The sequence below is a fragment of the Cladophialophora psammophila genome (assembly GCF_000585535.1).
Source record: "Cladophialophora psammophila CBS 110553 chromosome Unknown aczJe-supercont1.22, whole genome shotgun sequence".
NCBI lineage: Eukaryota > Fungi > Ascomycota > Eurotiomycetes > Chaetothyriales > Herpotrichiellaceae > Cladophialophora > Cladophialophora psammophila.
This window is the reverse complement of record NW_006912943.1, coordinates 208,729-235,990: the sequence shown is the minus strand read 5'-3', so window position 1 is coordinate 235,990 and position 27,262 is coordinate 208,729. Positions and strand designations below refer to the sequence as shown.

General features: G+C 52.5%; 9 protein-coding genes across 9 annotated transcripts; 6 read left to right on the top strand and 3 right to left on the bottom strand.

Moving 5' to 3' along the window:
- Positions 1-589: 589 nt before the first annotated feature.
- A1O5_10935 (acetoacetate-CoA ligase) lies at positions 590-2,825 on the top strand (the record flags this gene model as incomplete). Its single annotated transcript, XM_007751509.1, has 3 exons — positions 590-820; positions 876-1,654; positions 1,751-2,825. The coding sequence occupies 3 exons, from the start codon at positions 590-592 to the stop codon at positions 2,823-2,825; spliced, it is 2,085 nt and encodes a 694-aa protein (XP_007749699.1).
- A 3,024-nt stretch (positions 2,826-5,849) lies between these two features.
- Positions 5,850-6,515, top strand: A1O5_10934 (uncharacterized protein; the record flags this gene model as incomplete). The annotated part of the gene is made up of 1 exon (XM_007751508.1): positions 5,850-6,515. The coding sequence occupies one exon, from the start codon at positions 5,850-5,852 to the stop codon at positions 6,513-6,515; it is 666 nt and encodes a 221-aa protein (XP_007749698.1).
- Positions 6,516-7,442: 927 nt separating this feature from the next.
- A1O5_10933 (uncharacterized protein) lies at positions 7,443-9,518 on the bottom strand (the record flags this gene model as incomplete). Its single annotated transcript, XM_007751507.1, has 1 exon — positions 7,443-9,518. The coding sequence occupies one exon, from the start codon at positions 9,516-9,518 to the stop codon at positions 7,443-7,445; it is 2,076 nt and encodes a 691-aa protein (XP_007749697.1).
- A 954-nt stretch (positions 9,519-10,472) lies between these two features.
- Positions 10,473-12,062, top strand: A1O5_10932 (uncharacterized protein; the record flags this gene model as incomplete). The annotated part of the gene is made up of 1 exon (XM_007751506.1): positions 10,473-12,062. One exon carries the CDS (start codon positions 10,473-10,475, stop codon positions 12,060-12,062), a length of 1,590 nt encoding a protein of 529 aa, XP_007749696.1.
- Positions 12,063-12,083: 21 nt separating this feature from the next.
- On the bottom strand, positions 12,084-13,300 carry A1O5_10931 (uncharacterized protein; the record flags this gene model as incomplete). The annotated part of the gene is made up of 2 exons (XM_007751505.1): positions 12,084-13,074; positions 13,128-13,300. The coding sequence occupies 2 exons, from the start codon at positions 13,298-13,300 to the stop codon at positions 12,084-12,086; spliced, it is 1,164 nt and encodes a 387-aa protein (XP_007749695.1).
- Positions 13,301-13,625: 325 nt separating this feature from the next.
- On the top strand, positions 13,626-17,108 carry A1O5_10930 (uncharacterized protein; the record flags this gene model as incomplete). The annotated part of the gene is made up of 1 exon (XM_007751504.1): positions 13,626-17,108. One exon carries the CDS (start codon positions 13,626-13,628, stop codon positions 17,106-17,108), a length of 3,483 nt encoding a protein of 1,160 aa, XP_007749694.1.
- Positions 17,109-18,089: 981 nt separating this feature from the next.
- Positions 18,090-19,130, top strand: A1O5_10929 (uncharacterized protein; the record flags this gene model as incomplete). Its single annotated transcript, XM_007751503.1, has 1 exon — positions 18,090-19,130. One exon carries the CDS (start codon positions 18,090-18,092, stop codon positions 19,128-19,130), a length of 1,041 nt encoding a protein of 346 aa, XP_007749693.1.
- Positions 19,131-20,814: 1,684 nt separating this feature from the next.
- A1O5_10928 (sulfite oxidase) lies at positions 20,815-22,572 on the top strand (the record flags this gene model as incomplete). The annotated part of the gene is made up of 2 exons (XM_007751502.1): positions 20,815-21,035; positions 21,096-22,572. The coding sequence occupies 2 exons, from the start codon at positions 20,815-20,817 to the stop codon at positions 22,570-22,572; spliced, it is 1,698 nt and encodes a 565-aa protein (XP_007749692.1).
- Positions 22,573-23,947: 1,375 nt separating this feature from the next.
- A1O5_10927 (uncharacterized protein) lies at positions 23,948-25,702 on the bottom strand (the record flags this gene model as incomplete). The annotated part of the gene is made up of 1 exon (XM_007751501.1): positions 23,948-25,702. The coding sequence occupies one exon, from the start codon at positions 25,700-25,702 to the stop codon at positions 23,948-23,950; it is 1,755 nt and encodes a 584-aa protein (XP_007749691.1).
- Positions 25,703-27,262: the final 1,560 nt, after the last annotated feature.

Genomic DNA, 27,262 nt, shown 5'->3' with positions numbered 1-27,262 from the left:
TTGGCACTCATCATGCAGAAATCTCACATCTCAATTCTCTTGCATTTACTGGGTACGAGGTACCGATCCTTTGACTCCGTGCTTGCTCCGTGCTGCCCGTAGGGAGACACTCGGTCCTCCGTAGTCAGATATAACTGCCCTTTTCCAATTGTTCTCGCGCAATTATTACGGAGCACAGGTATTGAGTTGAATGCAACAGGGGTCGGAGTGAATTGGCCATGCTCGCCATCTCCTAGGGGTCAGGGAACTCTCTTCCCACAGACTTATCCACTGACCATTCTTTTCCAGCTCTGTTCATCTACCTACTTTGTACCTCGTACTTTCGGTTTTCGGTGATAAGGCTACTCGTAGACACCGTTCGAATGAATTGCCTCGACAATGTAAGCGATCCCCATCGTGTTGGATTTGAAGGCCGGACAGAATTCCGTCCATGGCTAACTGAATTGTCGCTGTCCTCCGGGACTCGTAGAAAATCGGAGTTTTGGCGGCGATTCGTTTCCCCAAACAAAATCGCAGGCCCTAGTCCCTTTTCGATGGCTCTTCACAACATTTCCTTCTCTCCCCCACAACCTCGACAGTAGTGGCAGTGATGGCGACCAACGGTGTACAAGGTGAGTCTAAAGACTCTGTTGAGCTCTGGAGGCATCCTCGGCCCGAGTCGACAGAGTTGTACGCTTTTCAGCAGCACGTCGCGAAGAAGTTCGACGTTTCTACGTCCTCCTACCATGACCTTTGGCAATGGAGCGTCGACCACCCCGGTGCTTTCTGGGAGGAAGTCTGGCGCCGTACTGGGATAAAGGCTAACAAGCTGTATGATTCTGTACGTCAAGGCCTCGCAGGACAAGCCGGTCGACGCCTGCTGACATGCTTGCAAGGTCCTCGACGAGTCTGCTCCCATGTTCCCTAAGCCTGCCTTCTTCCCTGGCTGCGAATTGAACTTCGCCGAGAACTTGCTATTTCCTCAGATGAGCCCTCCCGATGATGCCCTTGCTATTATTGCTGCCACAGAGACCACGCGCGAACATGTGACGTGGTCGGAGCTGCGAGAACGCGTTCGGAAATGTGCTGCTGCAATGGAAATGCATGGACTCAAGAAAGGAGACAGAGTCGCGGGGTATCTGGCCAACCACTCTAATTCAGTGGTTGCTATGCTGGCAGCGACTTCGTTGGGTGCAATATGGTCGGGCGTCAGTCCTGATACGGGCGTATACGCCGTTCTCGACCGACTCCGTCAAATTGAACCCGTCATCTTGTTTGCCGACAATGCAGTCACATACAATGGCAAGGCCCATGAAACACATGCCAAAGTGTCGCAGGTTATCTCAGAGTTGCCTTCAGTTAAGAACATTGTCATATTCGAAAGCGTTCCCGGCCACCACTTTGACATCTCATCTCTAAACGAGGACCCAAACAAAGTCGTCGAGACATATACTTCCTTCCTGGCCAAGGGTGATGCGTCGAGACCGCTCTGCTTTACGTATCTTTCTCCGGAGCACCCTGTCTACATCTTGTACTCTTCCGGTACCACCGGCGTGCCCAAACCTATTGTTCACGCTTCTCTGGGGACTCTCCTACAGCATAAGAAAGAGCACCAGATCCACTGTGATGTCAGACCTTTGGAGAAGGTATTCTACTTTTCTACGGTGACCTGGATGTAAGTCCTACCCTTGACGTTTGCGACCGTGTTCAGGCTTTACAGAGCTCTGCTCTGTCTCCCCAGGCATCCCGATACTAATGTGGTGAATGCTAGGATGTGGCACTGGTTGGTGTCGGGCTTAGCTAGTGGGGCAACTATTGTGTTGTACGATGGCTCTCCATTTCATCCACACAAGGAGATGAGCATGCCACTTCTTATCGATGAACTTGAAATCACCCATTTTGGCACGTCCGCCAAATACCTTTCCATCTTGGAACAATCCCAGACACTGCCCAGAGAAGCCTTCCCTCAAAGCGCCACACTCAACTCTCTGAAGTCCATTTACTCTACTGGCTCACCCCTAGCGCCGAGTACTTTCGAATATGTCTATAAGAACCTGTCCCCACCAGCCCCTCACCCAGGAATACTTCTTGGTTCTATCACAGGCGGGACGGACATCATCTCCCTGTTCGGCGCTCCGTGTCCGATATTACCGGTCCATTCAGGTGAAATCCAATGTCGTGGTCTCGGTATGGCGATCAAAGCCTTCTCTGTGGATGGCCAAGACATAACATCGACCGGCGAACCAGGAGAACTCGTCTGCACTGTTCCGTTTCCTTGCCAGCCATGCATGTTCTGGCCTCCGGGCCCAAGTGGCGAAAAACGATACAAGTCGTCATATTTTGAAGTCTTCACTGATCCCAAAACAGGCCATCCAATCTGGCACCATGGCGATTTCGTACGCTTCAACCCTTCGACGGGTGGCATTTGGATGCTTGGCCGATCGGATGGCGTGCTCAACCCCATGGGCGTTCGTTTCGGCTCTAGCGAGATCTATAACATCCTGCTCAAGCATTTTAGCGCAGAAGTCGAAGATGGATTATGCATCGGCCGGAAGCGCGAACAGGACACCGATGAAGCTGTCGTCCTATTCCTCAAAATGGCGCAAGGACAATCCTTCTCAAAGGACCTGGTGCGCAAGATCCAGTCTGTAGTGAGGAAGGAATTGAGCGCCCGCCATGTGCCAAAGATCGTAGACGAGTGTCCCGAAATCCCAATCACGACAAATGGCAAGAAGGTTGAAGGTGCCGTCAAGCAGATTCTAAGTGGCATGCATATCAAGACAAGCGCAAGCGTAGCTAACAGTGGCTGTTTGGATTGGTACAGGGAATGGGCAAAAACTCATTAGATCTTAGACAAGGATTTCAGCTTCGCTTGTTGAATTATTAGGAGCGGCTGGATCGGTAAAAAGAATCGGCAATGGGCTGTCGATAGGTCGTTTAGAACGAACACTAACTGCAGAAATGTCGGCATCGCAAACAGACAGTAAAGATGGTCGAAAGAGAGATATCAGGCTCAAGGCCGGCACAAGAATTTACAGCTGCGATCCAGATGTTTTGATTTCCAGCCAAACACGAGGTCTTGAAGCACCGGGTCGAGGGTGCTGATGGGCGACGCTCTTTTATCGCGCCTGGCTGGATACTTTCTCGCTTTGTGTGTGGCTTTCAACAACTCTGATGACGATCGTATCTTGTCATACGTGGGATGCTGTTGAAATAGTAGCGAGTTTTCCACGCAGTATCATACAAGTGATCTTGCCTCTGGAAAAGACATCGTTTGGCCGTGCATCCAATAAAAACAACTGCAAAGCCGTCCATAGCAGCTGGTGTGAAAGGTAGAGAATAGGGGCCGATCTCGGATGACTCGATCCGAAGCCAAGAATTTGTGAGAATCCTTGTTCCGACCTCATCGTTGGACTCCGCAAGTCCTATAGATTCAGATACCAACATCGCTCGAACACATCATCCTTGCCACGAGGGATCCAGAATATCAATGATCTTGCGGAAGTGGCCGACCTGTCCTGACAATGGCAGGGCAGCGTATAACATACCAAAACCCCTTGATGTGTGCGCGTCTGCAAAGAATGCCAACCGTCGACAGTACGTCCCTCGGCTTTGACTGCCGACCGCGGATTCCAATGGGTAAATCGCACGATGGAGGAACACCAGAATGTGGTCTTGCTTACTTTGTGATATCCTTCTCCAGATCACAGTACCGCGGAGGAAATCGTTGGTTGAGATGACGAATGCATAGTCCTTCTTTTCGCACCGCCCCCTCTTGCACCAAGGGGCCGACAGCCTTGCCCACGCTATTGTGAAACCCCTAGAAGAAGAGGAGTAAGAAGAAGAAAAAGAAGAACATGTCTCGATGTGGCAGGCCAAGTGAAGAGCTTGCGACTGAGGCTGCAAACAACGACATGACTACGCCAAGGCGAGAAAACTCTCGGCCACATTATTGGCTAGCCAGTAACTTCGACGGGGCCAGCGTTTTGATTACATACTTTGTTTCCGCGCAATTCCCTCCAACAATTCCCATGTCTATCCCAGGTCTCGACCTCTGATGGCACACACCGAGTGAGCCAGATGATGAGATAGTTAGGGCGTAAGGATGTGGCCACCGGGCATGGGACAGTGTCCCTTGGGAATTATGAGAAGCCTAGAAGGTAACTCCCTGACCCTGTAAGCTGCGCTGGAGTCAGTCAGTCAAAATGATATTTCGACTGGGGTTCCACGTCCAAATATGGCTCCCAGCTCGTGGGTTGTCCGAGGCCGGAGAGATCCTGACGAAAATGACCAGAAAAAAATCCTCCCATACACATGAAGGGTTTTCCTCGACCTGAACCTCACCTTCCACCGGGAAGTTGGGCTTCAGGTTAGAGTTTTGCGGATTTTGCTGATGAAGTGTGTGTACAAAAACTCTTTTTGCTCGCCACGAGATTCGAACACCTCGGTTTGTTATGTGGCCAGCCAAGAGGACAGGGTAAAGTCTGGCTCTGCCTTGGCGATCAAGTCAACCACCCCCTACACCCTTTACAAAAGTCCCTGAGACCTGCAGAGCATCAGTCTCCTGCTTGCAACTCCTCTGACTCAGGTGCCACAGCTACTTCGCCAAGAGCATTCGCCATTCCCGGCATTGAAGTCCTCCCTAGTCTAGTCACAGTAAGTCTCAGGCGTTGTCGCTGAAGTTGACTTCCTAGGCTATAGATACGTATTCAGTGTGACTCTGGACACTCTCCAGCACAGTATATCACGGTCCTTTTGTAGTGGTTAGAAAGATTACGAGTCAGCGGTGACTTTATAGTTGTCAGCCTTGTCTGGAATTTTGACGAGGCTGCAGCGCCTACTGGGTACTAGTGCATAAGTATCGCGTAAAGCGGCAAGACAAACTGCGGCAAAAATGCGCCATGAATTCATCGTTTCCGCACCGAACACAGACTTGCCATTTAGGAACTGACTGCCCCTTCACTCCCATTTCTTCACCATCAGTCTCAGTGGATCATGTCCTGGCTATGTGAGGTCGTAGACTACTCGAGCGATTTAGTCTGGTTTCAACCATGAGTTCTTCCTCTTCCTATCATTCGACTCCCTTCTCTTCTGCCGAGCCTGCTCTCCTTCTCCCTCTCCCACAACCACAACCACAACCACACCGCTCCTCGCCACACGACCGTTCTCAACAGCGACCCGCACAGCCCTTGCCCCGATCTTCGCCCAGGCTCTTCCGCGACTTCTTTGATGCTATGTCAGATGGTTCCTCCCGCAGGCAAGTAACGCTCCCTCGTCCCAGGCGCAGTCACCTGAGTCACCGAGACACCTTTCACGACGTCAACCGCGCACTAGAAAACGCAAATCGCGCCCTCCAAAACGCCCAAGAGGCCTTCCACCAAGCTAGAAGACCGGCGACCGGGAATGAGGCTAGAAGACTGCGGACAGACAGCGAGACACCCAGTCATCTAGTAGACTTGACAACGCAGACTAGCACCTCACCACAAACATCGGACAGTTCACTTTCAGCCGAAAGCCACTACATCTCCCAAACCACACACCCGCACGATTCTCCCTCGGCCTCTCGACCAAGGAGGCTCAACGCCCTCGACGAGCCCGTCTACGGGCCTCCGCCGCCCAGCTCCGACCACCAGTTTCCTGGTCTCTCTGCGAGATTCAGGTTTTGGCCGGCCGGTCCTGGAGTGTACCTGAACCGCCTGGACCCAAATTACCCATTGGTTGACGGCCGGCTGCCGCCAGCCTTCGAGCAAGAGGCCATAAACCGTCAAAGAGAGAACCACCAAAATTGGGAACGAACTCAAGCCAGAAGCAGACACCGTCGGCGTGTCGAGCAGGAACAAAACCAGAACCAGGATCCTCCACAAGTCACCATGTCACCCCCCTCCTCATCCTCAAGGAGCACCAATCAATCTTCTCAGCGGCGGCGTCCGTCCACGGCAAGCGCCGAAGAAGATGACCCCCCGATCGAATCTGTTGATCTCACCGCCGTCAACGACAATGAAACGCTTTCCGCCGCTCTAGCAAAGCAGCGTCAAGATGCCATCTTGGCTCAAACCCCGGGGACAGAAGCGGGCCGCACACCGCTTACCGCGTATAAATGTCCCGTGTGCATGGATACACCCACCGATGCCACGTCTACGGCATGCGGCCATGTGTTTTGTCACCGTTGTATTGTCGATACTCTCAAGTGGTCCATCGAAACACGAAGGGAAAATGTGCCGGCCTCTCGGAAGACCAAAGGCGTGTGTCCTGTGTGCCGTAAAACTCTGGACATGAAAGACACCCCAGGACCAGCAAGAGGTTTGATCCCTCTTGAGTTGAAGTTAATGGTGAAGAAGCGAAAGCGAGAAGACGACCCGGATGAGAAGGGCCAGAGGAAACGAAAAGGCAAGGGGAAATCATTGACCAAGGCGGAGACGCTAAGCGATGACGAGGAGAATGGGAATAGCAGGGGCACTGACCCGAGGGTAGCAAAACAAGAAAACGACACCTCGGACGAGGCGATCTGGGGGGCGTTCATTGATGAACAAGCCTAGCTGGCTTAAACACAGATCCAGACGGAGGTTATTTGGTTTTTGTATTGCTGAGGGACGGCCATGAGGATATTGTTTATGCACCGGGACGGGCTTGGTACGGAGCAACTGAGGCCTGGTATCATGAAGTGCATTGCATTTTATTGGATGAGAAACTCTACACCGTCTTGTGTTTTGTAGCTTTTCTTCTGACGATACCCACGAAATGATTTTAACGACTTGCCCTGTAGAATGGAAGGGGGTTCATCTCTAGGTTTCAGCATAGACAGAGAAACGGATCGGAGACGCCAGAATCATTGACATGGCCGGAAACAATACCAAGCACTTCCAATAGACCTCATTGATTGATTGATTGTGTAATTCAAGGCACCGACTACAGAGTACATCGATGTGTATTGGCCAGACCAGGCTCAGGAGCACGGCGCACTCTCCCGGGACAGACAACAGAGAGACACATTGACAGACATGTATGTAAACCGACCAACTGATAGATGGAATGTCCTTCAAACGTATGTAGCCAGATAAACCAAGAGATGGACAAGCAAGCAAGGCACCACTTACGGTACCGCAAGCAAAGTCCCGTCCATCCTGGGCAGAGCAGGGCGGAACATACCTATGTACCAAAGCAAAGGTAACGTAGAGGGAACTTCAATCAAATCAACGCAAAGAGCATATATATACGGAAGCATATATATATATATATATATACCTAGGGAGTCCAATCGGGTGGAAAGATTCTCTTTGTATGCACGTGACTGATGCACGCGAGCGAAAAGAACAGAGCCCCAAACAGCTGTAAGACTAGTTCAAGATCGTGCATATCCAAATGCACACGCACCTTTCGCACTTGATCTTGATTGAGGACGATCCCGTCTCATCTGGTCTGATTTTGCTCTGTTCCGTAAATCCCGTCGCTGGGACTATGGCAGTTCATTCCTGGTGCCCACTCTGTGCTAACCGCCTCCTTCTTCCTCTCGCAATCAACGCTTTATTCGCCCATCGCCCCAGCCAGCGAATCATGACATCCCTCATCAGCAACAAGAACACCACCACCGACACGGGCGTCGCAATGACCCAGAAGAACGCGTCACTGTGGTCCTCCACGCCTGCGAAATGCGCAAAGTTCTGTCCGAAATACCCGGTCAAGAAGGTCAGTGGCAGGAAAAAGCAGGTTACTATGGTGAGTTGCTTCATGGACTCGTTTTGATACGCGGAGACGGTGTTGAAAATTAGGTCGACGAGGTTGTCGGCGTTGCGGCGCATCTGGTCATAGCCGTCCTGAATGAGGAGCGCATGGTCCTCGACGTCGCCTAAGTAGGTGATTGTAAGAGGGGAGATTTCTACGCCGCTCATCAATGGCGGAGCACTGTACTGCTTTCGGAGGCCATTGCTTTGGGCCCGATACGCCGAAGGTTTGTTCATAGGGTCCTTATCCTGTTGGTCGAGCACAGCGGGACTAGCAATGCGCGAATGGGGTACCGTTACAGGCTGGGCGCTGGTTTTGTGGTCCTTGAGTGCGCCGATCAGTTGCACCACTGGAGCGATCGCGTTGCGTAGGATGGCGATCTCAGATGTCAAAATGTACAAGGTGGCGGATTGATGGATGTTCGGATCGGTGAGGACGTTGAGTTCCAAATCCCCTATTGCGTCTTGATAAGCCGCTGTCACAGGGATGGCAAGATCAATAATGGCATCGAGGATCGCCTGACAGAGCATACTAGCGTCAGAGCACTGGCGGAGAATCGTCCCGGGGGACTGCAATCGTCGGATAATAGGTGTCTGGACATCGTGCGCAGAGTACTCGAAAAAGGAGATGACGGTATTGTCCGCACACAGGAAAATAGAGACCTGTTCCATAGAGACACCGATACCAAAGTGCGCAAGTACGGCGTGGCGCTCCATGTATTCAATGCGGTCTTGATTTGGCCCTGCGTGGTAGCGCTGCATAGTGCGGATTTCCCTAGGCGCCCATGGTGTTTCCACTTTGCTCGAATGTCTGAAGCTGTTGGAGGGTTGGAGGCCGTCACCTATGATGTCTGGATGTCCGGGCGGCTGCTTCTTCTTATTCCGCTTATGCAAAGGTCTTCGCAGATCCTCAATCAGAGAGAGGATGGCGCCTTTTCTCCGTTTCCGCTGCCGGCGTCTTCTCTGGCGTTCTGAAATGATCCTGGTCCGAAATTCGGACTCAGCATCAGCAGACTTGGAGTCGTCGTGATCATCGGCATCAGACCCATAGTCGGACTCATTCTCTTCGAGGTAGATAAGCTTTTGTAGGGGAAGGATCATGTAGGTGTGGTCACTGTACCAATCGACCTTTGTCCGATTCTTGGTGTTGAATAAATCCTCAATGGCAAGCCGGTGGAGGCGTTTGTGGTTCCCCAGTATCCGAATCACGTCCCAAGAGAGGCCATTGACATTGATCCACCGGACGTCGGCCCACTCCTGGGGACCTTTCTGAAGAAATTCTTCGAGGTTGTCATTGTCCAGATCCGTCGTGGAGACGAGCTCGTCGCTGAAGTCTACCACTGTAATTTCACACCGTTGATTCAGCTCTTCCTCCAGATGCGCAGCATCTGCAGGCGTTGCAGCACCCAAGCTGTAGGGAGGAGCTGGGTCGCTCGTGTCTATTCCTGGCTCTTGCCCTGGTGTCCAACCCGTTGTTCTGCCCATTTCCCCCGCTCCATATATGACATTGGCGGTTTCTTGCCGCCCTCTCCTCCGCAGTGACTTTATCGAAGCACCGGTTTCGCTGCGATGAAGGTTCGGCGAGTGCGGTCCCGCGTCTCCTTCATGGTGATTGTGATTGTGTTCCGTACTCTCCCGGATGCGGATATGAGGGTGAAGACTTTCAATGACAACCGAGTTCTGGGCTTCTAGGTCCTCCTCACGATGCCCACGGTGGCCATGCTCTCGAGCGTGGCGGGTCAAGGAAGCTTCAGATTCACCTGTAGACTCGAGGGATGTGCGCTTCGACGAGGCCACGATATGGGCGGGATGGGTCACCATTTTGAGGTAAGGATAGAAGGTCCCTGAATCAGTGCGCGGGACATTTAGCAGGCCGCGAGAGCAGTATGCGGCATCGTCAAGAGAGGCAGAGACCAAAAGCTGAGATCAATAGGGGGATGTCGGCTACATGATGTGTGGGAGCTGAAGGATCAACTGAACAGAAATGCGCTCCCAGAAATCAAATTCCCATGACGCGACAAGGATGCAGAAGCACCAGAATCGGGAGCGAGGGGCACTTGGGGCACCTCAGAGCACCTAAAACCACCTACTGTACATATTAGGAGAGAAGCTTAACCAAGGCAAGATGCCATTGGCGCCAATGGTAGGCTCTCTAGGGTCACTAAGTATACCTAGATCGCCCCTAAAAATCCAACCATTTTGGCAACAGAGGTGCCCTTAGCTGCCCCTTAGGGGCGAGGCAAGCCCCAGAGCATCCAATGGGTGAGTCTGGCCTGCTATCGGCGGGGAATACTTGGACGAGAAGGGCACGTTTCAGGAACAATGACGTTCAACTGGCAGTGGGTGGGACTCCCTCTTCTTTCCCCTTGTCCCCTACCCTTACCTGTGCCACATGTCAACTTGAGATCCCAATGGATCACACTTTGTCAAAGAAAGGCCAACTCTCCTGATGGAGAGATTTTTCGATTCCAACTCCCTAACAGATGAGTTTGTAACACCCATCTTGCTATTGATAGCATTGAAATTGTATCAGGGGGTGGGGGCGGATTTACTGTCTTCCGGGCGGCTGCATTTCCCGAACCAGCCGTTCCGCACAATGGATACGAGCTATCGCAAGGCTGAGTCACCCGCCTCACAAAGATATCCTGGACACAGTGTTCATACCTGATATCAATCAATCCATAGTAGCCTTGCCTGCGCCAACAATATCAGGGACCCTTTAAAGCCGATGTACTGCAACGCCTCCGTTGCTCAAAATTCTACGCCGGTACTACCATGCTCAGCGCCAGGGGCATCGTTGTCTTCTCCGGCGGTAGCGCCGCCAACTCTCTTGTCGACGTCTTCGAAGCCGTCCGCGAAACCAAAAACTGCCCTCTATCCTACATCATCCCTATAAGCGATAACGGCGGTTCCTCGTCCGAGCTGATACGTGTCTTTGGGGGACCGGGAATCGGGGACGTGCGCAGTCGACTGGTCAGGTTGATTCCCACCGATCCGCCTTCGACCGAGAGGTCGGCCATCTCCAACTTGTTTAATCACCGGTTGTCGTCGTCTTCCTCAACGGATGCGGCGAATCAATGGCAGAGCATAGTCTGGGGCACGTCTGAGCTTTGGAACGGCATCCCCTCGGCGAAGAAAGAGCTGATCCGCTCGTTTCTCAATCTCCTGAATCTGGAGATCATGAAGCGAGCAAGACCTTCTTCGACGTTCGACTTCACGTCGGCGAGTGTTGGGAATCTGTTCTTGACCGGTGCACGACTCTTCAGCGGCAGCTTCGAATCTGCAATCTACTTGTTGAGCAGCATATGTGCCATCCCTGACGGAGAGGTGCGAGTCATCCCGAGCATCAATTCCAACTTCTCCCACCATATTGCGGCCGGACTGGCGAATGGCGAGATTATCGTTGGGCAGAACAACATCTCGCATCCTGCGGCCAAGACCGCGCTGGAAATGCCCACAGTATCTCCATCAACTAAACCGGCCGAGTTCCGTGTCCGTCACAGTGTCGACCACTCTGAGGACATCGAGGACGCTCATTTGCCAGGGACACTTCCGACGCTCAGACAGCGAAATATCAAATTCAGCAAAGATCTCGACCAAGACCTCCTGGCTCGAATCGAGCGAATATGGTACATCAATCCCTACGGACAAGAAATGCTTCCCCCGGCCAATCCACGAGTGATCTCGGCGATCAAGCAATCCCAGGTTGTCATATACTCTATCGGTTCCCTATACACATCTATCATTCCTTCCATTGTCCTTAAAGGCGTCGGAGAGGCCTTACGCACGACTCCTGCCCGCCACAAGATTCTCATCCTGAATGGCTCTTTAGATCGTGAGACTGGCCCAAGTTCAAATCCCTTTTCTGCGTTTGACTTTGTGGAGGCAATCGCTCGCGCTTGTGAACAGTCCCAGGGATGTTTATGGAGACCCAAGCTTCACACTTCACGATCAGATGACACATTGAAGTCATCGGCGCCATCATCTCCTGCAGCTGTTCGACACGGCGAATTCCTTTTCCCGGCGACAAACCACCATTCTCATGATACTGCTCGAGACTCGATTTACCGTAAATATGTGACGCACGTAATTCACTTGACTGGTGAAGGTACTCCACGTGTCGATCGAAACCATCTTGCTTCTCTTGGAATCGACTGTCTGAAGTTGTATGGTCGCAAGAGTTCCAAGGGCGAAATGTTCTACGATCCACAAGCCCTGACCGGAGCCATCGAAGCGATTGTCGGCAAAAAGGGAGATGCCATGGCCCTGAGCAGAAGTCGAAGAAACACCGTCGATGCAAATGCCTTGACTCAGTTGCAAGAAGCAAGGGTGAATGCTCGAATAGAAGCCCTTAAGACTCCGTGAGATGCATTCGGGCCCAGAAATTCACAGCTTGCCACTCCTATTGCGCAGCCATGCAACAAAAGGCAGCTTCCATTCAACTCTTCGGAGACTTTCATGAAAGATATCAAAGTCTACTTTCTGCAGACGATCGAGCCACAACTGAGTGCTGATGGCAGGGCCCATCACAATACCGAAACCGTTGTCGAGCTCTTCTTTGCTCTTGTCGGTGGAGATCCTGACACCAGTGTCATACTTGCTGTACTGATGGCCCTCATCGTGCATGTGCTCGAACTCGTGGCCAGGATCCTGATTCTCTCGGACACTTCTGAGCATGGACCGAGCGGTTATGAGATGGTCAGAAGCACGGGTGGCGACCATGAAAACGGCATCACAGATGCCCGCAGCGTTTGCGCCATTTCGGAAGATATCTTCTTCTCTGACGCTACACTGAGACATAGCATCTAAGGGAAGTGTGATGATACCCTGCCGTTCTCGGGTAGGAGCGGCCCTCATACCAGGCGAAGTGCTAGAATGTAGGGTGGGAGGAGGTGGAAAGGCGAGCAATGGCACTCCACGAAGCACAGCTGCTATCCCGGCCGCTTTCCCGATGTGGGAAGCCAAATGATCCATAGTCAGAGAGTTCAAAGGAAGCGCTGATAATGTTAGATAAAGAAGCGTGGAATAGGTCGATTCAGCATAGGACTCGAGCTCAGCCATGTTCGTGAAGGTGGGATGCGTCAGTTTCCGATCTCTGGCTGTAATGATGCGATGGAACCAAGTTTTGTTGAGTTTATACCCTTGGTTTAGATATGAAGCCAGCAGAATGGCAACAGGTTCTAATGGAGGAGCGAGATTGAAAGTCTTGTCGATGGTTTCCCGCCAGAATTGCATTCTCATGGCACCGATCTGTGGCATTGACACCACGTCGGGTATCCTGGCCAGCTCAATGTTGAAGGCGCGGATAGCGAGATATGCTGGAAGCACATGCGGTCGGACAAAATGGGCCAGAGTGTATGAGGGCGAGTCATAGTTTCTGGTCACTCAGTGAGAAGCAAACCCCAGACTGCAGACAGTGTTTCACCTTACCGAACGAGATTTGAGCAGTAGCCTTGCGCTTTCTTCACATCTGGCGAGTCTCGATCAAGAGAAAGTGACGCCCTTGTACTTGCTGTGAAAGCGCGGTGCTTCGGGCCAAGGACTCCTCGAGCTAATTGTCGCGTTGACGATAGCCCTCGGCCTTGTTCTCTCACAAGAGACATCTTGACGGTTTGTTTTGTTTTCCTACCACTCTCCAGTCTTCTCGCATCAACTGCTTAGGCTTGCGCAACACCCACGTTCACGAGCGAGAAAGTTAGGGGTAGCATTCTGCTTCCATGTTCCAAGGCTTCACCATGAAAAAGTAAATAGTCTGTATACTGGCCCGAAGCCCGATCTGAGTGTTCAAGCTTCTAGAGAAAGAAATTGGGTTGTTAATGACGTGAACCCCCGGAACCACGTCACGTGTGAACGCGTTCAATCAATTAACGCGTTCATTTCAACAAGGTCTTTCCCTCGATCACTGACCGCGAGATACTCGCCGCTCCCATGGACGTCGACGTGCGTCCCAAAAAGAAGCGACGCTTTTTCGTTGACGATCCTGAAGATCCTCGCGACCATGTCTCCTCGTCTGTAAATGCGTCTAGCAGACCAACTTCCGCCACCTCGTCTGCCGGCCCTGACCACGAGTCCTGTCCAGTGAACCGAGCCGATTCCCAAAGCCCACATGACGATGAGAAGCCTCAAGCCTTCGACATTGACCTATTTCGCGCATTTGTTGGAGAAGACGTCTCTCAAGATGTCGTGGAAAGGGTGGAGGCTGCTTCCAATGGTAACCTCGAGCGAGCAATTAACATGTACTTTGATGGATCGTGGAAAAATGCTGCAGTATCCCAGACGAGGACATCGCTTCCTTCAAGGGGTGTAAGTTCATGGCTGAGCACACCTGCTGCCTTCAGCAGGACTCCCGCCGAGCCACCACAAGCAAGCCTAAAAGCCGCAGCATCGAAGACGGTTACCCTGGATTCGATGCCCGCTGAACGATATGTTGGATCATTTGGCGTGGCGGCCTGGATGACAAAAAGTGGTACAGGACTCTTGGCTCATGGTGAACCAGTGCGGATAGAACGATCAAAAATCTCTCCAAAGACGAAAATTGGGAGAAGCGGCAAACTAGTACCAGTGGTAGGCAGGAATCAAAAGGGAGATGTGATCACACGCTTTACAAACACAAGGGGCGAGGAACTTGGCCGTCTTCCTGAGGAGACGGCCTCTTGGGTGTCATCTTTGCTGGACCAGAAGATCTGCCGCTTCGAGGGGACCTGCGTTTTTGCACCCGACCGTGTCCGAGTCAACGACACAATCTACCTGCAGCTTCGTGCATACCTCCTCAAGACAGCCTTTGAGGCAAACGTCTTTGTGAAACCAAAAGATGACAACCGCGCGACAGGCTTCTTTGAAGAGAAAGAGAGCAGCGAAGAGAAGGACCTTCGACTACGACAAGTGGCTCTAGTCAAACTCTTTGAGGAAGTTAGCCTCAATCCAACAACAACAAGTGAGACGACCACCAAGCACAGGAAGCAAGGTCTACTAAGAGCTGCTGAAATGGCGGAACAATACGACAAAGACAAGGAAGCCAAGGGCAAATCCGGCATATCGACACCCTTCTCTGAAGAAGAGGAGGGTGAAGAGCTGGAAGAAGACCAACTAGATACACTCTACCGGAAGGCGCAGTCGTTTGACTTCAATACGCCTGAAGCCGAGCCGGCCTCAACTTTCCGATTGGAACTACGAAAATATCAAAAACAAGCCCTGCATTGGATGATTGGCAAAGAACGAGATGAAAAGCCCGACAAGCAACAGTCTATGCACCCGCTATGGGAAGAATATACCTGGCCCACGAAGGACGCAAATGACGAAGTACTTCCTATTATTGAAGGACAAGACAAGTTTTATGTCAATCTCTACTCTGGAGAAATCAGTCTAGACTTCCCTGTCCAAGAACAAAACTGTCTGGGAGGTATTTTGGCCGATGAAATGGGCCTAGGCAAGACCATCGAAATCTACAGCTTGATTCATTCCCACCGCTCACAAATCGATCTGGAAGCCGCCCCCCAGGCCATGACATCCGTCAATCATCTTCCTAGACTGCCTCAATCTTCAACGTCGGTCGAACCAGCACCATGTACGACGTTGGTCGTGGCACCCATGTCCCTGTTGGCACAGTGGGAGAGCGAAGCTGCCAAATGTTCGGAGCCCGGCTCTTTGAGAACTATGGTCTACTATGGCAGCGAGAAATCGGTCAATCTACAGACCTTGTGCTCCGTCACGAATGCCACCTCTGCTCCCAACGTCATCATCACAAGTTACGGCACCGTTCTCTCTGAATTCGGACAAGTATCAGCTGCTGGAGGCGATCGTGCATCTCAGGGCGGCCTGTTCTCCGTGGATTTTCATCGGGTTATTCTTGACGAGGCCCACACCATTAAAAACAGGCAGGCAAAGACGTCCAAGGCGTGTTATGAGATCAAAGCGAAACATAGATGGGTCTTGACCGGAACACCCATCGTCAATCGTTTAGAAGACTTATTCAGCTTGGTCAGATTCCTGAAAGTCGAGCCGTGGAGCAACTTCTCGTTCTGGAAAACGTTCATTACGGTGCCTTTTGAGTCAAAGGAGATTGCGCGAGCCCTCAACGTGGTTCAGACTGTCCTGGAGCCTCTGGTGTTGAGAAGGACGAAAGACATGAAAACCCCCGAAGGCGGAGCGCTCGTGCCGCTTCCTCCGAAGTCTGTCATAGTCGAAGAAGTCGAGCTCTCAAAGACAGAACGCGAAGTTTACGATCTGATTTTTACGCGGGCTAAGCGCGCTTTTAATGAATCCGTCGCTGCTGGTACTCTCTTGAAGTCATACACGACAATTTTTGCGCAGATCCTGCGCTTACGGCAGTCTTGCTGTCATCCTGTCCTGACCCGTAACAAGGAGATTGTGGCAGATGAAGAAGACGCTGCCGTTGCAGCTGCAGCTGATGACAATGGGTTCGCCGACGACATGGATCTGCAAGAACTCATAGACCGGTTCACCAAAGACAGCGACCTCGCAGAAAAGGAAAACCCGGCTTCGAAGGACCCTATTACCACATTCACCACCAATGCATTGCGCCAAATCCAAGAGGATTCGAGTGGCGAGTGTCCATTGTGTTACGAAGAGCCAATGGTCAACCCTGCCGTTACCACTTGTTGGCATAGCGCCTGCAAGGAGTGTCTGGAGAAATCGATTGTGGTCCAGACGGACAAGGGGGAAATTCCTCGCTGCTTTTCATGCAGAGAAGCCATCAACCCGAGAGATGTCTTTGAAGTTGTTAGGCACAACAGCCCTTCTGCATCTTCTGATTCGGAGGGGGACATGTATTCTGCGGATGATGGCGTTACGAAACCTACCAGAATCTCGTTACGACGGATACACCCGTACTCACCGACTGCGTCGACGTCAGCAAAGATAGCAGCATTGCTGAAGCACCTATCCGCCTTGCCGCGAGCTACCAAATCCGTGGTGTTCTCGCAGTTCACATCTTTTCTCGATCTTATCGCACCGCAACTTACCACACACGGCTTTTCGCACCTTCGGTTCGATGGCACCATGTCACAGAAGGCCCGAGCACAGGTCATTCGGGCATTCAACGCGGAGAACACGTCCGACCCGAAAGCGCCTCGCATCTTGCTGCTTTCTCTCAGGGCTGGCGGGGTGGGGTTAAACCTCACAGCGGCAAGTCGGTGCTACATGATGGACCCCTGGTGGAGTTTTGCCGTGGAGGCACAGGCGATTGATCGAGTACACCGTATGGGACAGACGCAGAAAGTCGAGGTAATTAGGTTTGTGACGAAGGAGAGCATTGAAGGAAGGATGCTGCGCGTGCAAGAAAGGAAGATGGCGGTTGCCGGAAGCCTAGGCGTCGGCCAGTCGGGGGCGGGAGAGAGCGAAGAGGAGAGGAAGCAGAGACGGATCGAAGAGCTGGAAATGCTGCTGGGTTAGTGGAATTAAGGCCCATGAGATCTTGGAAGAGGCGCTCGTCCCAAGCATGGCGTCGACATGGGAATATGCTTGTATGCATGTGTAGTCATAAAGCCGCGGGCGCGAGGAGGCAAACCGGTCAAGACTGGTGGAGCCTCACCCAAAACAGCATTGTCTCTTACATACTGGAACCCGAGGCGACGGCAACGTGCAGCAGCCGAGCGATAGGGAATGAGGGTTTCCACGAAGGTCCTCACAACAGCCGCTTCGCTGCTCGCACAGTAGCACTGCTGGTTGGATCGCGCTATCTTTCCAACTGGGGTTTGGTGCACATTACATTGTCTGTAGCAACGAAAGGATCCATTCGCTGGACCGGGCAGGTGACGCTCAATAGACGACTACTGAGCAGACAAGTATTTGGGTCTGCAAAAAGGCCGGAAATGGACTGAGGATTCCGGCGCAAGGCCTTGGTAGAAGAACGGCGTGCTGGCTGGCGCTGGCTGGTGCTGGCTGGTGCTGGCTGGCGAGCTGTGGGAAGCGGGGAGAAAGACAGAAGAAATGGGAGATAAATATGACGTCATCCTCACGCTCTCCACTGAGAAGCCCTGTCTCCTTCGAACTTGACTCCGGTCTGACAAGTGGCACGGCTTGGCTAATGCAGGTACACCATGATTTGGTCAGCAACCGTGAGCATGATGGGTAACGCGAAGTCCCAGGAAGAAAATGGGGATCCTGTTTCTTAACACCCATCACGGGTGGGTTGCCGCGGCAGGTTGTTGGAGACCATTCAACAGGCTCGCCGAATCGAAAGGCTGATTCCAGCAAACTGTGACCCTGAAGGAGGCTTTTGCTTACGCATCATATCAAGATGGAAGAATCTCAAACATCTTGTTATGCTATAAGAAGGGAGGAAGACGCTCTCTCGGCGGTCTCGAGACATCGACCACCGTCGCCAACAACCCGCTTCACCATCCAAAAGCCTTTTCGAATACCTAGCACAAGATGTCGAGTCTTAAGCCTTTCGTCCTCTTGACGGGGCTCAACGGCTATGTGGGAGCTCACGTTCTCTCAACGCTCATCGCCCAGGACTACCGTGTGCGAGGCACCCTACGCTCTCTGTCCAAATCCACCTTTCTCGCACAAAAATACCCCGAAGCCACCAAATCTGGAGACCTCACCTTTGTCGAAGTGCCAGACATTCAAGCCCCTGGTGCGCTGGACCAGGCTGTTGACGGGGTGGATTATATCTGTCACGTCGCGAGTCCCTATTTCATCTCGTCAAACGACCCGATCAAAGAGCTGGTGGAGCCGGCCGTGAACGGTACACGGAATGTCATGTCGTCGGCGTTGAAGTCGAAGACACTGAAGAGAATGACCATCATCAGCTCCTTCGCGAGCGTGGTCGATCTTTCCAAAAACCCGCGGCCGGGATATGTGTATACCTCTGACGACTGGGATCCGGTCACGATGGAAGAAGCGGCCAGGGATGGATATTACGGCTACCACGCTTCCAAGACATTTGCCGAGCGCGCCGCGTGGGACATCTGGCGAAGTGCAAAGGAGAAAGGGGACATCAGCTGGGACCTGGTCACGTTCTGTCCGCCAATGGTGTATGGCCCACCAATTCAAGAGGTGGATGTTGCGAAGGGGGTGGAAGGGTTGAATACCAGTCTCAAGAGGCTCGTTACCTCCGTTCAAGGCAAGGATCCAAACTTTGCGCCCCAGGTTGCAACCTCGGGGTTGCCTGCATGGGTGGATGTCAGAAATGTGGCCGAGGCGCACTTGAGGAGTCTGCAGTTAGAGAAGGGCGTGAGCGAGAGGTTCCTCCTCTGCGGCGGAGTCGACTACTTTGAAGACGGCCTCGCCGGATTGAGGGCAAAAGGAGAGAAGGGATTAGAAGAAGAAGGGGCGCATTGCGTGCCCGGCAGGCATTTCAGCATCGACAGGAGCAGGGCGGAGGAGATGCTGAAATTAGGGTTTACGCCGTTCCAGAAGACGGTCGAGGACACCTGGGACGCTGTCAAGAAGTTGGGCTTGATTTGAAACATGAGCATTGTGTCATTTGGTTTTCTTGAGAGTCCTTCTGTTAACGGCGGATAGGTGGTTTGTTCAGGGTCCAGGCAGCCCAAAGATATCTATTCGTTGTTATGTAGGCAACCTAGGTTATCTTTCTTTTGACGGCAGAGACTGCCTATGTCTTCGTTTATGCTCGGCATTGATTACCTCTTACTCGGAGCAGCGGCCACCTGATCGTCGCGCAGGTCTTCCCTCTTGGTTCAACACAAGTGTCAGACTGTCACTGAATTTTCATTCCAGTTCGGGTCAAACTAGTTAGGTGATGTTGGTCCGCAGATGGCAACATTCCACGATACAAGTTGCTTAGTAGATTTTCCTAAACGGGTTTTATGCAGGATTTGTAAGTTGTGAGCCGGGATGAGTTAAAGGCGCAGGATTGGTGTGTGTGTGTGGGGGGGGGGGTTTCGAGATTGAGATTGAGATTGAGATCGAGATCGAGATCGAGATCGGAATAGGGGACACGAGGCACGGTAATATGGGAGCTTGTAGAGATTTAGATCGAGTTGTAGTAAGTACTGTAGTTGATAGGCGCCATTGCGTTGCCAGAGAGAAGCCGAAAGTGAAGCTGAAGGTGGGAGCCGGAAGTGGAAAATAGTTGAGCCTCGTGCGAGCTTCGAGCCCGTGCCAAAGGGGCAAAAGGGGGTAAATGAAAATCAAATGACATTCAGTCTGACCATCAAAATACCTGCTGTTCCCTGCTAGCATCGGGCCTCGGAACCTATAGAGTAGAGAGAAACCGCCGCCTGTCAGACCGAGGAACTAATTTCCTTTGTTCAGCCTAGCTTCATTGGAATCTCGCGCGATCGCGCTCCATGACTTTATCCGGGAATATGTACCAGACACCGACGATAGAATGCCATTCCTCTCGCCCTCGCGCCCTCTCCTCCTCCTCCTTCCTCGACCTCGTTGCCAGTTTCCAGGTTTCGTTTTAGCCTTGCATACGCCCCTCCGGTTTCTTCGTCCGCTTCGCCCTGGCCCTTCGATCTCTAGGTAGGCTCTGGAGCTACTCCGTCAGCAAGGCCCTCAGTGGAATACAAACTCTGCGTCAGGGCTCGTGTTCGGCAAATGGTTTGCTGAGTGGTCCAAGTTGTTGAAACTCCCCCCCTCCCGGGATGATGTCAAAAACCATCGGGCATGCTGCAGGACAAGTTTCGATCCGCTGAGCTGATAGGTGGATGAGATAGCGGAAGACCCAGGCCATGACCTCCCCAATGAGGACGGGAGTGGAAGAGCTGCCAATGGGTAAAAACTTCACCACGCAGCACCCTACATGGTCGCTGAGGCTCGCTGCTGAATACCATATATGAGGCTGTCGCCCCGAAGCCGAGGGTGACCAGTTGTCCGCCTGTCCAACTGACTGACTGATAAGTTTTGCCCCAGCCGCTCCGCTCGTTTTTCTTCTCACTTTTTCTACTCAACGTTCTTCCTGGTTTCAAGTTTGTAGTCCCTCTCTCATACCTATTCCACGGTCGAGCACCGTTATTACGACATACAATCTCCCTTGCGGTGGCAACGTCTGAAATCTAGAAATTACCCGCAATTTCCCCTCCGCCAGAATGCACACCGACGTTCGGGCAAGAGAGCCGCAACATCCCATCCAGGTTGAGCTTCTCCGTCTTTCACATCCGAAGAGGATATATCAGAACTGACCATGATCTGTCTCCAGCCGGAAGACGAGTGGAAGCTCGAGCAGGGTCTCGCGGCCGCCGAGCTGCCCATCCGCGACCAGACTCTCCAAGTGGGCCGATATATCGAAGAGGTAGCACTCGATGAAGAAGTCATCAAGGAGGTTGAGCAGGCTCGAGAGTACCTTGATAAAGAAGATATCGATCCAAATGTGGTATTTGCCGAAGAACGCGAAGGATGGCGCGGGTGAGATACCTGGAGCCCAATTTCTGCCCCACAATCTGCTCTACTAACACGAGGCACCAGCTATATCGAATGGGAACAGTATCCCGAAAAGAAGGCGATTGCGCACAAGATCATGATCACGCACAAATTCCCCCATCCACCGGAGTTCCAGCTCGGTCATATTCCCGACACGAATCCTGTTCTGGAAGGTGTCCGCTGGAAACAGTGGCACAAGGCCATTGGAGGGCCCCTGACCGCGGTCCCTGAAGAATCTTGGCTTCGAGTCATCCAAGAGAAGCACCCGGAAATGCTCCACCTCTTGCAGTTCCCCTACAACGGCGAACCCCCTAAACGTCTGGTCACCGCCAAACCCATCACTCCAAACCCCTTGCATTTCATCAGAAACCACGGGGGAATTCCCGATATTGATGCGGACGCGTGGGAGCTCCGACTCGACGGTCTGGTCAAGCATCCCCGTACTTTTACGTTGAAGGACTTGCAGAACGAAGAAATCTTCCCGCGCATGGAGAAACTCGTGACTATTCAATGCAGCGGCACGCGTCGTATCGAACAGATTCAGATGTATGCAGGCGAAGGTGACGAGATGATCAATGCACCCTGGGCGGAAGGAGCAATCGGCACCGCTCGCTATGTGGGCGTCTCGCTCAAAAAGGTCATCAAGCAGTGTGGCGGCATGGCCGAGGGCGGCAAGCACCTCGAGTTCCACGGGGCGGACACCTACTTCAAGCAGAACGAGGTGATGAATTACCTGGTCAGCGTGCCCTGGTCTAAAGTCAAGGCCAACGAGGTCATGCTCGCCTGGGAAATGAACGGTGAGCCACTCCCCAAGATCCACGGATATCCTGTCCGCCTGGTTGTCATGGGCTACATTGGGGCCCGCTCCGTGAAATGGGTGTACCGCATTCGGGCGCTTCCCCACCCCACCCATGCCCCGGTGCAGAGCAAAGAGTACCTGTACTTCAACCAGCAGGTGGGCAAGCATAACCAGCTGCCGGTGATGGGGATCCAGATCCAAGAAATGCCCGTCTCCAGCGCCATCATGTCACCCTGGGCCAAGCAGGTGGTGGTGCACGAAGGCAAGATTGCATGCAAGGGCTGGGCCTACTCGGGCGGCGGTCGCTGGCCTGAGCGGGTTGAGCTCTCTGCCGACGGCGGCTTCTCGTGGTATTCGGTGCCCAACGAAAACCTCTCCACCAAACACAAATGGGCGTGGCGTACCTGGGAATACGACCTACCCTGCGATGTCGAGGGATGGATCGAGATCGTGGTGCGCTGCTGGGACAACAGCCTCAACACGCAGCCCCTCGAGGTGCGGAACTCGTGGAATTGGGGTCTCCATGTGACGTCGTCGTGCCACCGGGTCAAGATCTACAGCGTCAACAAGAGCCGGGAGCAGACGAGGAAGAGGATCGAGGATTTTGCCAAGAGAGGCGAGTCGCTGGTCCCCATTACCCGGCCGACCGAGTTCCAGACCATGACGCCTGAGGAGTATGACGAGTGGTGGTCAAAACACGATCCTAGAGACGTGGATGAATGAGCCTGCTCGTTGTGCAAGGGATGTAATGGACAAATAATCTACACCTGCGCGGGTGAACAATGTGCTATTTACATGCCGATGCTTATCTATAGGATGCCACATGAACAATTTAGCGACTACCTATAGTCCCTAGGCGTCTTTAGCCTCGGAAGTATCATCTATCTAGCTTGCTTGGGACGGTTGACGGTGACAGCGACGGCGCCGACAAGGAGACAGAGACAGGCCAGGAGCAGCAATGACGACAGTAATGCAGCACTACTTCAAGTTCAAATTCAAGTTCGAGTTCATCATCATTACAGAGTGACATTGCAGTAGCATCCTCCTCCTCCTCCTCCTCCTCACGTATCATATCTATGTATTAGTTATAGTACAGTGCAGCAACTAACATCTCCATCGCTACCTATTAACTCGCTAAGTACAGAGTACCTAAGACGGGAGGAGCTTGAGGCATCCTGGATATTCATCGCATCCATTGATCGACCGGGGAAAGTTCCGGCTCGCAAAACATTCTCCCCCTCCGTATCGCGCAATGTCCGCCGTTTTATAATTTCTGTTTTCAAGTTTTTTTTTCCCCCCTTGATCTACATATATTACAATCGCGAAGGATACCAGAGATACCAAAGCGGCAAATCATTCAGGAGAAACGAACCGAACCCTGGAGCCTTCAGAGGCAGACGAAATTCCAGGAGAGTGGGAGAAGTGATCCAAAGTCTGTTTTTCGTCATACTGTATTATAACGCTCTATTCCGCTCGAGCAAATCGTCCAGGTCGATCTTTTCCTGTCGCTGGACGTCATAAGAAAAAAAGCGATGCAACCTCGCGGCCCCACAGCCGCGTTCCTTGTGGCGAGAAGCCGTTAAAAGCCATATTATATAAGCATCCGGCAATGATGTAAAGGGGAGGGGCAAAAGAGGCAAAGCGCATCCTAGGTAGTCAGGTGCTCCTGCTGCCGCTGCTGCAGCCTTGCAACTTATCCTTATAGAACGACAAGAGTAGAGAAACCGCAATGAAACCCCATTACACCCATAATTTTGATCACTGGATCATACCACACATGCACGCTCGCTGCAATGTTCCGGGTCCGCTTGTCCCTTCAATCAAAAAACGCTCGCTGTCGCTGTTGAATCATGCTGGGTATCATCAATGCTTTCTGCGTATCGAAAAAAAAAAGGTCCAGAAACAAGCAGCCGCCTATAAGCTGTGCCCCGTAAAGCGTTTCGGCAAAAGTGACGAGAATGAAAAATGTTCGTTTCGTTTCGTTTCGTTCCAATTCGTATCGTCAGAGCCGAAGTGTGTAGCACTCCGGTGAATCAATAATGATAGATCGTAGGGCGAGATCTACTCGCTGCTGTCCCAGTTCCTGTCAAACTCTTTTTTATCCCCGATGCGCATTCGACGAAGTCCCTTCCCCGTAATCATCGACCGGATCATTGTTTTGCTGATCCTGAGCCTCGCCTGTTGGTCGCAGCGCATACTGAGGTGGTTCCGCACCCAACTCATCATTCGTCAACCCCGCCAGCGGTCGTCTCACAGGACTGAGTCGCCTCGACGGTCCCTCGCCGCTGGAACTATCTCTCATCATATTGTGGGGTCGATCGCGCATGGGGGGGCCCGTGTTACTGGTCCGCGGTGATGGCGGCGCATGGGGATTATGACTGTGCATTGTTTCGAGGTCTTCATATTCCAACTCCGGGCCGTCGTAGTCTTCCATAACAGCGCCGCCCCATGCTCCGTCGTTTCTATCGGAACTGCCATAGCCGGGTGGACTTGGAGGAACATCTTCGTAGACAGGCGGCATTTCTTCGTCCCAGCTGATGCCCATGCCTGCACGCTCGGTGACAACCAAGCCGAACTGCATTCTTAACACACGCGCGGCGCCGGTAGGAGTGACCAAGGAGGGATTCTTGTTCGGGCAAAATTCTTCGGCGACGATCAATTCAAGTACCAGGTTGTGCTTGACTTCAATCCCTGTGGCCGACTCGACGTCACAGCTGGCCTTGTGATGCGATTTGGTGGCCAGAGACGCTTCGAACTCCATGTTGATCTCCCCTCCAATAGTGTCGAAATCAGTCTTCCAGCCGCCTTTCAACTCGTCATTCCCCAGCACTCTTGTCTCCGAATGTAAAATTGATTTCCCTTCGCTGACCTTGTGAGCGTGCTTGGCGCACGGGGTTGAGATGACCTTGGAGTGCTCTTCAATCCGCCAAGCCATCTTCCTCAACCGCCATCGAACCTGACTTTCGGCTCGTTTCTCGACAACGCCGCTCATCGACATGGTGACTGGGAAGACACCAATGGGATGGACGATGGGAGGTAGCTGAACGCGACCAGTGAGATTGGTCGGGGGGAAGATCCGGATGCTTGACTTGTCAGGGCCGGGCTGGATCGCTCGCTGAAGTGTGAGTGGATGACTCAGGACAATCTTCTCGCCGTGAGAAGTCGTTGCCGTAGCCACAAGTGAGTACTGGATTGCGGCCAGCTGGGACTGTGTGGAGGCAGGCAGATGACCGGGGAAAAGATACGAGTAAGGGAATTGGTTGTCTTCGTCTGCATAAAAGGTCTTTGGCTCGGAGAGAAACTCCCACTTCTTGATATCGTCGATTTTCTCACTACAATCTTTGCAGTCTTTGCCCACAGGCTTCTTGGTAATGATGGTCGCCCGTAGCACCATGGTAAACTTCTCCAGACGGACCTCACGGGTCGGATCGTCGATGAGCAACTTCAGCCGACCCGAGAGCAATGCACCAGTGGAGGTGGTAGGAGTGCCATACAGCACCAGAGGAGGTGACTCTATGACCATTTCAAATCGGCCCGGCTGAGCGGCCACGACTCTTGGAGAGTGACTGGATACTCTGTCTTTGGATTTGCTGGCATGGCGGCCGGCCAGCGACAGACGCTTCTGATTTCGCGAGTCGCCATCTTTGGCTTCATCATGCTTCTTGTCTTTCTTGGGATGGAGTAGCGAATCCATGGAGAAAGAGGGTCTTCTTGAAGGTGGGTTGGAGGAGATTTCGAGGTGGTTTGCAGTCAACTTGCGGTGAAGGGCATTGACAACGTCGTTGACAGTACTGGGAGCCTGTCGTGGGGAGGAGGTCGAGGTGCCGTGGTGGATTTGAATGCGCGATGGCATGATGCTGTTACTAAGACACGAAAAAAATAGTTGTACTAAGCAATTGGGTGACGCAGCGGGCAGGAACTGGCGAATAGGCGAGACCGGGGGAGGTGGGGGACGCGGTAGCGAGGTGGTTTAGGCACTCTGGGAGGGGGAGGGGGGCGGCCGACAGTGAGGGAAGAACCAGCTTTCAGTGGGTGTCGAGTGGTTGCTCAGTGGGTGCCTTTTAACTAGACCCAAACACCTACAGGCACCAAAAGGCACATGTGCCTGCGCGACTTGCCCTAAAAGTCTTGTCGCCGCCAAACGTCCGGGGGATGTGCAGGGTGGCTCGATGGAATATTCGACGCAGGCTTCGATATCTTCCGACTCGATCTGGTGATATACCACTTCAAGTGTCTGGGGTGAGAGAGCGAAAGAAACTGGTGAAAGAATTGAACGAAGGACTGCGAGAGAAATATTTTTTTTCCTTCAAGTCATGAGCCATGCGCGCCCGTCTTTGTATGTTCAGCCGCGTTGGGCGCTCGGAGACCCAAAGAGGATGGCTATGAATAATGGAAACTCGATCAGGGCAAAGTCAACTCAGCATCCGCAACTACTGCAACTCCTCTCTACCGTCCTCTTTTCTCATGCCACTGCTGGTACGACTGTGGCCCACCGCCTGCATCATTTCACCATTTGCCCTCTTCAAGAGATCATGGATGGACGAGCCAAAGCTGACATCACCAACAGCCGCCGACACTTCTCACCCTTCTCTCTGGGAGACTTGTTCCGCCAAACAGCGCAGTTTCATCGCCGATTGGAGCCGTTGTCTCTCGGTAGACACGCAATCCCAGCGCTGGAGCTCGACTTCTTTGTTGCTATCCTTGTGATCACGGCCCAGCTGACTTCCTCCAGGCAAGGTACAGGACCAAAACATCGTACGAGGTCCGCCAACAAACCCACCATCGTCCCAAGCAAATCGCGTCCAAGTTCCCAGACCAGCAAGGATCCAATAATGGCAGCCAGAAAACGCCACTCTTGCTGTACCCCGCAAACTTGGACGAGAACCTGATCGATTCTTTCGTTTCCCTTCGCTGACTTTACATCACCCCCCTCTTTGACTTGGCCGCAAAGCTTCGATCCCCAAACTTTGCCTGGAATGCGCGGATCACACGGAGCATTCAAGTGGGCTTTTTGAAAGAGACAGGACCTGAGCGAGGTTGTGTGTCCCATGTTTCGATGAATGCGTACACAGCCATTGCGAGGTGCCAGAAACAGATGGTGAATCCCCCCTAAGGTGACATTCCTGGACTGACTCAGACCATGTCGCCATTGTGTCCGGTGGGCGCGCCTTGCTACAGAAAATTTTTTCCCACGTGTCGACGGACACAGACTTCCGCTGGATCTCACTCTGCTGTCACCACTGTTTTTTCGCCGTTATTACTCCATTATTACTCGATAGAATCCACCGGAAAATCCTTCTCTGATGCTCTATTTGGGCCAGCGAGTCCCCAACTATTTGTTCGTACCACTTTTTTGGAACACAGAAAATTTCAATATTTCACTCCAGCGGTACCGTCGGGCTTCTCCGGCGCC